Here is a 13,276-nt window from a genome sequence, read left to right as displayed (position 1 = left end):
CTATCCATTTGATTACCCAAGTATCAAGTATTGTATGCTAGATAGGGTAATACCTTGGAAAGTTCATAATTGCATGTATAATAGAGAAAACATAGATCCAAGGTATTTAGGGTTGCATGTACACTTAGGAGTGTTAGAATGCGCAAAACCCATCAGTGGTATCAGAGACAAGGCTTGTTTTCTTGTTATACTTGCAAAATTAGCTGAAAAATCGAATTGTATTAGTTTAAAAGTTATGCTAATTACTTGGAAAAAAATTTGATGTGAATTATCTTTGTTCATATGAGTTTATTAGATTAATAGAAAAGTTAATTGATTATGTGTTTTCAATCCATTTTAATCTAAGAGTTGATTCTAAAATGTGTTTTTGTAACTTGTCCTCAAGTTATATGAAAAGTCACATTTAAGTTTCATAAAACTCATAAAAAGTTGGCAATGGTTACAAAAATGAAGAGTCTTGTCCTCATTAAATGGTTTTATGACTCCATAACTTGTCCTCAAGTTATGGAGGTTCAAGAGTCACTTCATTAAATGATAAAATGTGTAACCTTAATTAGCTCCATAAGTTACAAAAATAAAGAAAAGTTACATTCTTTTATTAGTTTAAAGTCTTCCATAACTTGTCCTCAAGTTATGGAACTTGAAGAGTTTTTTTTAATTAAAACTACTTTAAACACATAAGTTATGGAATTAATTAGTTTTGAATATTTTCAAAACTTGCCCTCAAGTTTTGGAATTTGTAAAGTTTTCCCCATGAATACTTTAATTCCAAGTTAGCCCTTAGAATTTTAAAAGTTAAAATTCAACCCTTATACTTTATAGTATTATAAGTTAATAATAAATATATGTATAAGAGCAAGTCAGTCTTACCGTTAGTAGGCCTCATTCACGAAGCCGGTCTATAAGGGGGGTATAAGGTTACTGCCTATAAAATGGCAGTTTAATGGGTGTCCACTCTCACCCACTGCTTCCTTGACTGGTGGAGGGTCGTTAGCCAAACGGGTTGGACAAGGACTATAATTCTCCCTTCATTAAAAGTATTAATGATAAATACTAAGTAACTAAACACTTATAAATTCCCAATCTTAGTTACATAGGAAAATGTGAATAAGGTGCTAATCCATGAAATTACACTTTGCACTTTGTTTAAACCGTTAGTGGAGCGTGTGTGGTTAACCGGGACACTAACCTGGATTTAACAAAGTAGGCAAAGGGTAACTTAATATTTATCATAGTATCGGTGGAGCTCGTATGGTTAACCGGCACATCGATTGAGGGGTAAATATTAAGGGTACCAAGTATATTTGCATGGTTACTTCACACCTTGTTTTGTGATCCTCGGCATCCCAGTCACAAAACTTGAAGGGCACACTCGAGATTGAAACATGCCATTGAAAAGTTCAATGAATCTCAAAAGATCTAGGAGTTTCAAATCCAATTAAAAACCTAATTACATTATTTCGTTTTTCATGGTGGAAATTGGTAAATCGTCATTTACCTACCTTCAACTATTTTATAACTCGGATTACGGCATCCCTCTTCCAGTTATAAATAGGTTGTTGGATCCTAGCCTTAATATTTCATATTGGGTGTTATATTAAGGACTTTAGATCAACTATCTTGAATATCTCCCAAAAGATGTCTAGTTCAGACATCTATGATCTTCCCAAATCTCTTGGAACTTTACTTCCTCCACCTCCTCCAATTATTCTCCCTAACCCACAAGTTCAAGGTCACTCAAGCCCTAATGGCAAGAAAGGTCTATGTGTGATCACATCTTAGAGATGAAGTCACATATTGACAAGCTGGGAGAGTTGGGTGTCAAAGTCTTGAGAAAGTTGGATGTTCAATCACTTTCTAAGTCACATAGTGAGTTCCTTTGGGACTACTATGAAACAGACTATGACATGAACCTTAATGATCATATCTATTTGCTTGGTGCTGCTGAATCAGCAATGATTTGGAACGATAGTAAAGCAAATTTGATTAGAAGATCAACTTCCCAAAAACTTTATGGACAGTGACAATGGTGACACTGGAAATCCAGAAAAAGCATTCTCTTCCCAATGGAAAGGGATTGGCCATAGTCAACCCGGTTGACCAAATGGTAAGGAGAAAGGCTAAGTCTGAGATAGTCCCATTACCAAAGGGTCCATATGTTTATTTTGCCAAAGGAAGGGGCGTTGATTGCAAAGCTGCCAAGTTTACCTAAGGATGTTAAAGTCAATAAGTCTGACTCTACTTCAGGTAGAGCCCATTATCTAACTCTGTTAAGTTTCTATTCTAAGATCCTCATTACATGATGTGACTGGGTCACATGTTGATGTTTTAAGAATCAAAGAATAGAGAGAAAGCTTAAAGGAAGTATATGCTGATTCTGATCGCGTAGGTGGATTTCGATCGCATTAGAATTTTGAAGCTGTTACTTAGGAGTTATGATATATTGCTTAGGAATAGATAACAAGAAGTTTTTCCGTATGCATTTGCACTATAAGGATAAGTTTTTTCCGCAAAGTTTTGAAATAAAATAAAAGTTTTTAATTTTATATTTATTTTAAATATCCTTACAAGTGGCATTTGTGAAAAATGGTTGTTTATATGATTCCATTGATAGCAATATTTGAAAAAAAAATGGACTTGATTCTTTCGTTTGTGGTAGTGTCATAATTTACCAAATAAGGAAAGATTCTCATTCCCAAGGCTTTAGTTGGATAGAAACTTGGAATCATGCAAGTTGAATAGTATGATGAATGAGAACTTTCAAGCATTGGAAAATTAAGACTTGTTCACATGGATGTGTGAGTCAAGTTAAGGACTAAAGGGATCGAGTACACATTCTTGTGCACTGGTCAAGTCCACCACAAAGCTCGTTAACACTATTCGTCATGATTTACTAAATTTTAGTAAATATGGTTATACTTACAAGTTTAAGTATAATTCTGAAACATTGGAAAAGTCTCAATGTATGGCAGAACGAATGGGAAGAATCAAATTAGGCAGACAGATAAAAGTTTCTCAAATCTGAAAAGATGGGAGAGTACTTTAGTATCATGTTTTGTGATCATCTTAATGATTAAAGAACCACATCACAATTGGTCTTCTAAGGACATCTTAGTGCATTCTTATGACTAAGAAGAGGAGTCATGAATTGTTGAAATGGTTAAATCAAGAAGATGAGTCATACTTCGTTTCAAAACAACTCTTAGAGTCATACTCCAAGACTATAAGCTGAGTGACATATCTTAAAGAAAGGTTTATAACACTTGTCAAATGTAAGAGTAAAAGTGTCCTACTCTTGTACATTTGAAGTTGGTAAGTTGTGATGTTTTGGATTAAACAAAGACCAACTAAGGCCAATAGTGTGAAGTGTTTGTCTTGATAAAGAATCCGCACTATCTCTTGAATATTTGGCAAGATAGTCTTATATGTCAAGAGGACAGTGGGAGTCTTAAAGATCCTAAAAAGAATTTCAAGAACTAATCAAGAATAAAACCTGAGGTTCTTCACTAGCACACGACTTGAGGTTTATAACCTATCATGTTGACATATTCTGTGCCCATTCCAGTTAAAGTTGGCTTTGCATAGGAGTTCTGAAAGTTCTCAATTGGTTGCATAACAACTTGGAAGCAATGGCAGGCCCTGTACTGCCAGGTGGCAAGAAGTTAAGATTGCATAAGTTCAGTCCATATGAGTTTGGATTTGTCATTATCCTTGTCTTGTGACTATGGTTTTGACGATTCACATGGATAAGAACACATACACCATAAAATCTAAGGGTCATAAGGTTTCTCTCCGATTCATGAAAATGATGGTGAGGAAACACTTCCACCAAGTAGATTTGAAGCAGATGGCAAAAGGTCTAAACAATTGAGACTATGATTACGGCATCCCTTTTCATAGTTCTGAAATTGTTTAGACACACATGCATGCTATCTAAGGAAAGGTGTATGATTTTGATAAAGTTTTATCAAAGCATCTCGTATCAGAAATCTGAACTTTGGTAAGGAAGTCAATAAAGTATTGATTTCTAGAAGTCCAGCTGATTTCTGAGTACATGTCAAAGCTAGTGGGAGCATAAGTGTTATGCTAATAATCATCATGTTAGTGGGAGCATGATAATTATTGTTAGTGTTGCAAGTTAGCAATGTTAATTATAGAAAACAAAAGTTTCAATTCGTGAGGCTGCAGGGATTGAAAAAGTTGTTTTGCTATAATTAAGGGAGATGATATACTTCATTTCAGTTCTAAAGGCTTAGATTGAGACCTTAATCATCTTTAGTCAAGAATATATATATGAATTTCATGTTGGATTGGTTCAACTTAGCAAAAGACTGGTCTATAATCATGTCTTTATGTGAGACATCATGAATCGTGTACCATTTGCTTTGGGTACAGGATCGATTGCATGTGCTATAATATTTGTCATTTCTAAATTTTTCCAAATGCCCAGAGGCATTAAGAAGGGAAAAGGTCTAGAATTGGATATGACTAAAATGATTAAGCAATTGTCGAGGACAATCTGAGGTTTACCAAAGATTGGTTGCTCAGGGACAGTTGGAAGTATAGTGCTAATTTTGGAAGGACCATATTGACATATTCTGAAAAGAGGCATCTCTTATTTAGAAGTGATAATCAAAATGAGAATATGGAGTTGTCTCCATAGGTGGAAGTTATCTGTGTAAGATTAGAAAACTTAATGCAAGAAACATGTCCAAAGCAATGTACTTTGAATATGAGACTTAGTTTCCATGGAGTTGATCTCCATTGGAATACCTTATAATGACTGTTGACAAGTCTTTGTGACTTTGTACATATTCATTACAGGAGGGTCAGTGCATATAAGTTTAAAATCTAAATAGATTTCAATAAATGATAGGAATTTGAAATTCTCACATTTTTCGATAAGGATTTGGGAGTGTGAAATTAGAATCATTGAAATTATGTTTAATTGGTTTATTTCACAAAGTAAGGATCATAGACAAACATAGAGTTCATACTTGGTGTATGGCAAAGCTATTGTTTAAGAAAAACATAGTGTACATGCTTGGAGCATGGGACAACTAGTGTTTTTAATTCAAGTATAAAGTTGATAAAACCGAAACAATGAATAATGAGTAATCAGTATGGTGATAAATAAAAGTGTTTATTTATATTCATAGGATTTGATACCATATTTGATTCATTTATTCTTGTGTTTCACTTTGCATGTTTTGACTTCCAGAATAACTAAGTTGCTCTTCCTGAATGATTAAGTTATTTAAACCATCCACAGTCGATCATATGTTGGAAGTAGATATGAATCAAGACTGTCATGAGTTGGTTTGTAGAGGTCCAAGTTGGTGGACAAAGTGGTGCTACAACACTCATGAGTGCTCATAAGTTCTGAGTATTACATTCAACCCGCGCTCATTTGAATCACTTCATGGATTTTATCACGAGTGATCATGAGACGATAATATCTTATATTCTTCAAACCTAGAGATATGAGTTGTTACTATGAGTTGGTTGTACATTGATTGCACGAAAACGCATTCGGTAACTCGATGTTATAAAACGTGCCTTTGTGTATGATTCAACAAGTAGTAGAACAAGCCATATGAGTCGAAGTTTATCCCTTCCTTTTACCTTCGGGATAAAAGCGATATTTGTGGGCCCCTCGATGATTTAAAGATGATACATGTGAGTGCTTGGCCAAGCCAGGACTGATTTGATTTGTTCAATCAGTCAGTCATCATGAATCGGAAATCGGGAAACAACAAATGGACAGAGAGAATGATTGATAATCCATGTCTCGGTCCATATGATATCTAGAATGGAGGAATATATGATCCCTTATCTAATGGACAAGTCATTGACAAAGGTCAGAGTTCATCGACAAGGTCAGAGTTCGACAGAAGCTTTTGAGAGCTACGATTACTGATCGGTTCCTGAAGTCATACGCAATAATAGTTTTAGACTTATCCAAGTGGAGACTGTTGGATTAATGTCTAAGTCCATAACTATAATTGGTAAGACTTGACCCGACCCGGCATGGTCCATTTGGGTTGCATGGCATCATGCATTTGGATAGACTATAATGAGAGAAATAACACTTAAGGTTGGTTAATATATTATAAGTTCTAATATATTAATAAGGTTATTTAATTAGTATTGATCAAGAATTAATTTGGAATTAATTAAGTGATCAAAACGAGACTAATTAAATATATGGGTTGATTGTGTAAATTATTCATTCTTATATATGTGGGCTTGTGATCCAAGATTCCTTATGTTGGACTAAGTCCATGGGGTGACCCATGGATACTCCATGGAGGTTAAAATCCATGGAGCATAAGGAATGGGTAAAGTTATGAGTTACATGGTGTAACCCTAATAGCCACCATATAAAAGAATCCCATGGCTCAAGAAATCGTACACTAATGTGTGAATATGAGGGCTAGACGATTTCAAAGAGTGTTCCATTTCTCTCAAGTCATTCCATGTGCATTTGGTGTTGTGTGAACCATTTGAGGTGTCACACTTGGGGCACTAGGCACTCAAGCTTCATGGAGACAAGCTACATCAAACAAAGGTATGTATTCTATCCATTTGATTACCCAAGTATCAAGTATTGTATGCTAGATAGGGTAATACCTTGGAAAGTTCATAATTGCATGTATAATAGAGAAAACATAGATCCAAGGTATTTAGGGTTGCATGTACACTTATGAGAGTTAGAATGCGCAAAACCCATCAGACATATCATCTATGGATAACAATGTAAAGCCGATTAATGATTTAAGGGAATCAAAGTAAAGTAATGCTAATATAATGGGTACTCTTGGACTTAATGAATCTCAAATCAATGAGTTTGGATCTACCAAACCAATCCTAATGGTAAGTGTTTACTGCTTTAGGTGTTTTTAATTTTAATTAAGCCATTTTGTGTAACTTAATTGTTTTTTATTCAGGAAACCAATGTTGAAGAGACTCAAGAACAGGGTATTGATGATACTTAGTCTCAACATGATCAAAGTAAAGATGAGGAAGATGATATTGAGGATAACTAATCTCAACATGACCAGAGTAAAGACGAAGTAAAGGGTATTGATGATACCCAATAAACTAGGGGGACGATGAGGAGGCCATAAGATAGGATCACCAAACTGAAGTTGAGGAAAAAAAAACCATTGTGTAACTAACCGCCCTTTTTGTTTATTTTTTGGGATGAGTGCACAAAATGCACTTCTTTTGGATTAGGGAACATGATTGTGATAGCCCTTTTTTGTTAGAAAATAGTCATTGTGTTGGCTTTTGTTTATAACTGTTTGGGTAACTAATTGCCCCTTTTGTTTAATTTTTGGAAAGTCAAACACTATGGCATACTATTTTTATAAACTATGTTGGTTTCTTATAGTCAATGTAGTTTGTGTTTTGGTTAACTGATTTGCATGTCTACTTCGGAATATTTGGTCATTTTTTGGTTTAGAATGTCAACACATAGATTGATGGTTGTAAACAACTTACAAAAACAACCATACATTTCATAAATTCAATATCATTACATTACAAAATAAACATCTAACATTTCATACCATTACATTGCAAAATAAATAATCGTACTTGATCAACCTAACATTACATAACCAAAACCCAAACAATTACAATCAAACAATTACATCTAACATTCTCCATCCTGGTTTTTTCGGTTTCTACAAAATCCACTTGCCAACTAGATCATCACAATTGCACCGTCTTCTTTGACCTTTCCTAGCTGACCGATTAGCACTACGGTTGGAGACGGGGGAAGAGGAGACCATCTTCCATCTTTGTGATTTTGGTGACTAGCGATTCAGGGTTTTGATGGACATAGCAAATCGGTATATGGTTCTTAAATAAGATGAGTGAGATGTTTGTGTTGACTTAGCTTCCACGTAAGCAAAATAAGCCACATCAGACATGTTACCGGTTGCAAGCCTTGTTGACGGGAGAAAAGGATCAGGTCGTCATTTTAACATGTATTCCTTGCTTTTTCATTAATTTATTTTCGTTTAGAACTTTTCTTAATTTAGCGTAAAATATTAAGATTTTATCGGAGATTTTCCTTAAAAGTATGGTAATTTCAATAATTCATATGGTTATATTTGTGAATATTTTTAATAATATTCTTAAACAATGATAGATAATCTTGAGTAATTATGGTCCAGTCGAGCATCATCAAGAATTCCATATATTAACCTACTAGTCAACGCCAAAGTATATGATTTGATAATTAAATTAAAGATACTTAGTACTCCTAAACAATGAAGGATAATTTTATAAATTATATTACATTCCAGCACGTACCATCAAGAATTATGTGTGTTAATCTATAGTCAACCCCATATTATATAATTTTATCAGGTTTGATTACAATCTTTAAACCAAGAATCACGCTGGCATGCTACAGGGTGAATGAGGGTGTCAACAAAGAAACTGCCGAGCCTCTAATTAGGGTATTTAATTAAATAATTTAATTAAGAGTACATTCAAGCTAGCATAGAAGAAACTAAATTGTGCATGCATGTAACTCTTCATTCATTGGTGTTACGCCTAAACAAGCCATATCTTAATAACTGTATGTTACATGATTGCTCTTCTAAAAGAAAAAACAACATAAGTCATCAACATTTGTCACTCGAGTAGAACAATAAAGAAATGCTTTGACAACAAATAAGTGCAAAATAATAATAATAAAGTATATAGATGCATTTTTCTAAGCATGTATAAGATGATCCCACGTCTAGATACTTCAGAATATGAACTTAGGAAAGAAATGAAGATCTTCCAAGGCTTCTTTCCATTGGTTCTACTTGGTTTACTTCTTACATCAGGATCAGTTCAGGCGCAGGATGATCAAGATCAATCAGGTACTAAATCAAAGATTCAGTAAATACTATCGAATCAATTGATGAACCTCTCTTCCTCCTCCAATTGTAGGCTTCATAAGCATAGACTGTGGGATTGTCCAAGGCTCGACATACACAGATAATGAAACAGACATCAACTATGTATCAGATGCCGACTTCATAGACAGTGGCGAGATCCATAACATATTGCCCATATACAACTCGTTCACCCTTGATACACAGCTTACCACCCTCACAAGTTTTCCACAAAACACAAGAAACTGCTACACCCTAAAACCATCCCAAGGAAAGGGTAATAGGTATCTGATACGAGCAAGGTTTATGTATGGGAATTATGACTTCAATGGCATGCTTCCAGAGTTCGATGTCTATCTTGGACCTGATTACTGGGATACAATGAAATTTAACTCGTCATCTAAACCAGTAAACATGGAGATCATACATGTCCCTTCATCAGATTACATACATATTTGTCTTGTAAATACAGGTCGTGGAACTCCTTTCATATCCGCCATAGAATTAAGGCCTTTGGCAAATAACATGTATGAAGAAACTAGTCTCGGATCAATGTACCTTTTTGCACGTGTAAATTTTGGAACTTCATTTGGAACACTAAGGTCAGCTTTCTAAATGTTTTCTTACAACTAACTTTATACTTAGGTTTCATTGAATATTTAGCAAAACATAAGTACTTATAACTTCAGTTAATTTCTTGATTCTTGACATAGGTATAAAGATGACAAGTATGATCGACTATGGAGTCCAATTAGTTGGGCAAATAGTACGTACTTATACACATTTGACAAAGTTTCTGCGTTTCTTTTCACAACCATTGATCCACCCTCTGCTGTCATGAGTACTGCTATCACACCAAGATACCCAATGGAGTCATTTAGGATAGGGTGGACTCCTGATAATGCCACAGATAAGTTTCTCATATACACACACTTTGCTGAAATTGAAATACTGAAAAAAAACCAGACAAGACAATTCAACATTTACCTAAATGGGAGCCTCTGGTATGGAAATTTCTCTCCGAAAAATCACACAACAACCACTATTTATAGCACAGAGCCTGAGATCGTAGTACCCACGTATACACTCACTATAAACAAAACAAAAAACTCAACGCTTCCTCCCATCATCAACGCTCTTGAGGTTTATGTATTGAAGCAGCTCCCACAAAGGCAAACAAATGATCGAGATGGTAAGTGTACAATTTGTCTTTTGATTTAGAACAGAGTAGGCTTAAATAGTTAACATCGATCCCTTATCTCCTTTCTTTTGTCTGTATAATGGATATAATTAGCTGCTGCGATGTGGAGCATTAAGTCAACTTACATAATAACAAGACACTGGCAAGGAGATCCATGTGCTCCACAGGAGTTTGTTTGGGAGGGCCTCAGATGTAGCTACAATGATACGAAGTCTTATAGGATAACATTTTTGTATGAATACATTTCCAAGATCCCATCGTTATATAATTTATACTCTGCTTGCAATAATTTATTCACAATTTATTTGAAATCAGGAACTTGTCTAGCAGCGGACTGAATGGAGGAATAGATCCAGGATTTGCTAATCTCACAATGATAGAGACCTTGTAAGTCGACACTCTTAGGAAGATATATAAAACTAAAACATTTACAAAAGTTAACTCCTATAACTGTATGTGTTATTCTCTCCATTCCAATTTCAGGGATTTGTCAAACAATAACTTAACAGGAACTGTGCCTAATTTTCTCTCTGGACTGAACTTCCTCAAGGTCCTGTAAGTTATCATCCCCTTACGCTATCATCAGAAGTACTCTAGTTTTATGAGATAAAACTAATCTTATTATTATTCGTTATAGAAATTTAAAAGGAAACAATTTCATTGGACCAGTTCCAGCACAGCTCCTAGAAAAGTCAAACAAGGGATTATTGTCATTGAGGTTTGCTACTGATTTCTGAATATTATGACGATCATTATGTTACTATTCACTGCTTTAGAGTCTAACACTTATGCCCTGAAATTAGTTTTGATGGAGAGAGCACTGGTGATAGTTTAAGTTCTTGTGGCATGAATCGTTGTAAAAACACAAAGGATAACAAAATCATTGTTCCAATAATAGCATCGGCTGCATCACTCTTGGTGATCTTGACTGCAGTACTCATGGCGATATGGATTATTAGAAAGCAAAAAACAAGCGGTATGATAATCACAACTCTTTCATATAATAACTTTGTATGAAAAACTTCAGGTAGAACTCATATGCATGAAAAATTGCATGCAGACGAAAGGAAAATAGGCACTGGGATGCAAATAAGAAAACAACAGTACACATACTCAGAGGTACAAAGCATCACCGATAACTTCAATGTTGTTATTGGGAAAGGAGGATTTGGAACTGTTTACCATGGGCATATCAATGATACAGAAGTTGCTGTGAAAATGCTTTCAGAATCATCGCTCCAAGGGGACAAAGAATTCCAGGCTGAGGTAACTTCAGAACTAAAGCATTGGAAAACATGCGTATAATAAGAAGGAAGAACCATAAAAAAACGTATTCAATAGAAATTGCATGGAAAGCTGAAAAATCTCTTATGCGTACAGGCCTATCTTCTCCTGAGTGTTCATCATAAAAACTTAATTTCGCTTGTTGGGTACTGCAATGAAGGCAACCAGAAGGGAATCATTTACGAGTACATGGCTCATGGCAACTTAGAAAGGCATCTATTCGGTACTCAACTACTCATCATCATTCACATATGTTTTCTCTATGTTCAAAGTTAAGGAACATATTACAAACAAGACTAATTAATTAAGTACTAATTAATATTTCAAATTACTTGAGCAGATACGAGTTCAAGTATCTTGAATTGGGAAGAAAGACTACAAATAGGATGTGATGCAGCACATGGTTCGTAACAAAATTATTTAAATTCTACTTGCTTATATTTTTGGCTTTTATATATAATCACCAAGATCTTATATGGGATTCTGTTTTTAGGGCTGGAGTACTTGCATCATGGGTGCAAACCACCGATAGTCCACAGAGATGTCAAGTGTAACAACATCTTACTGAATGAAACTTTTCAAGCTAAACTAGCAGACTTTGGGTTGTCCAAAGCTTTTCCAACCGAAGGTGGTACCCATATTTCAACAGCAGTTGCTGGCACTCCTGGATACCTCGATCCTGAGTAAGTTTTAATTTCCTAATCTTATATGTAAAACTTGTATTTACTGCGATGAGAAAGAATTGTTTTTTGAGGAACAAGATTTTATTTAGAAAGAAACCTTTTGAATTAGATATAAATAAACCTTTCGTCTACCATCACAATATCAATTACAAAACAATAATGCGACAAACCTTGCAATTTCTTCTCATTGTTAACAATGGATCTCTTGGTATAAAGACAATGTGAATTCTGGTGTGCAGGTATTACACGTCAAATAGGTTAACTGAAAAAAGCGACGTTTATAGCTTTGGGATTGTGCTTCTAGTTATAATTACGGGAGAGCCGGCAATAACAAAATATGAAAACGACAACATCCACATATGTCGGTGGGTCAATCTAAAGCTCGCAGAAGGGGACATGAAAAACATTGTTGATCCGAGGTTACTGGGTGATTTTGACATCAATTCGGCATGGAAGGCAGTGGAACTGGCAATGGCATGTGTTTCCCACACGCCCAGCAGAAGACCAACAATGAACGAAGTGGTGATGGAGTTGAGTGACTGTTTGGTGATAGAGAGAGCTCGTCAGAAGACGAAACCAAAGGAATTAACTGCACTTAATTCTCTTAATATGGAGAGTTCATATGGTCCGAATCCAAGATAGTGAATTCACTCATTCAGAACACATTTTTATGTGATATTTTTTATGATCGATGCTTACTGTGGTTGGGGGTTTTAAATGGTGTTGCCTTCTAGAATGAGAGATAAGATTGCACTAGCTTAGCTCGTTTTCACTTGAGTCGTTGTGCGTAATAAGTGTAGTAAAGTGATTACTTGCACCCTTGAAATCTGTGTTCTTGTAGTTGGTTTATAAAACCAACATACTCTTTCTAGGATCCTTTTGGATTTTTCTCATAGGAATTTATATATAAGATCTTTACAATATAATTTATACATTCAACTGTAATTTGTAATCAGACACTTACATTCCTGATATTATATACCAGCCTTCAAATTGTTATTGAGGCATGATAAAAATAGATGAACTTGGGATTGAGAGTATAACTTTTTTTAGTTTAGCTTTAAGACTGAATTTCATCTTCTAACAATTACTAACCACCGGTTAAACTGAAGGAAGTGGATATTAATGCAAAATATCACTGCCAAAGTTCCTGAAAGTCATTTTGAAGAGACATTAGAAATTAAACCAGTCGTTGGCCTTCCTCA

General features: G+C 35.0%; 1 protein-coding gene across 1 annotated transcript; it reads left to right on the top strand.

Moving 5' to 3' along the window:
* The first annotated feature begins 8,775 nt into the window (after positions 1 to 8,775).
* On the top strand, positions 8,776 to 13,026 carry LOC145108015 (putative leucine-rich repeat receptor-like protein kinase At2g19210). The gene is made up of 13 exons (XM_079044997.1): positions 8,776 to 8,888; positions 8,959 to 9,505; positions 9,617 to 10,095; positions 10,198 to 10,336; positions 10,420 to 10,491; positions 10,588 to 10,659; positions 10,742 to 10,822; positions 10,908 to 11,080; positions 11,165 to 11,370; positions 11,485 to 11,611; positions 11,729 to 11,791; positions 11,882 to 12,071; positions 12,311 to 13,026. Exons 1-13 carry the CDS (start codon positions 8,795 to 8,797, stop codon positions 12,711 to 12,713), a joined length of 2,646 nt encoding a protein of 881 aa, XP_078901123.1. The 5' UTR covers positions 8,776 to 8,794; the 3' UTR covers positions 12,714 to 13,026.
* The last annotated feature ends 250 nt before the right edge of the window (positions 13,027 to 13,276 follow it).

Source organism: Lactuca virosa, chromosome 4, assembly GCF_052849685.1.
Source record: "Lactuca virosa cultivar CGN04683 chromosome 4, Lactuca_virosa_CGN04683_v6, whole genome shotgun sequence".
NCBI lineage: Eukaryota > Viridiplantae > Streptophyta > Magnoliopsida > Asterales > Asteraceae > Lactuca > Lactuca virosa.
Note: the sequence above shows the minus strand (reverse complement) of the source record. Positions and strands in the feature narration are given on the sequence as shown.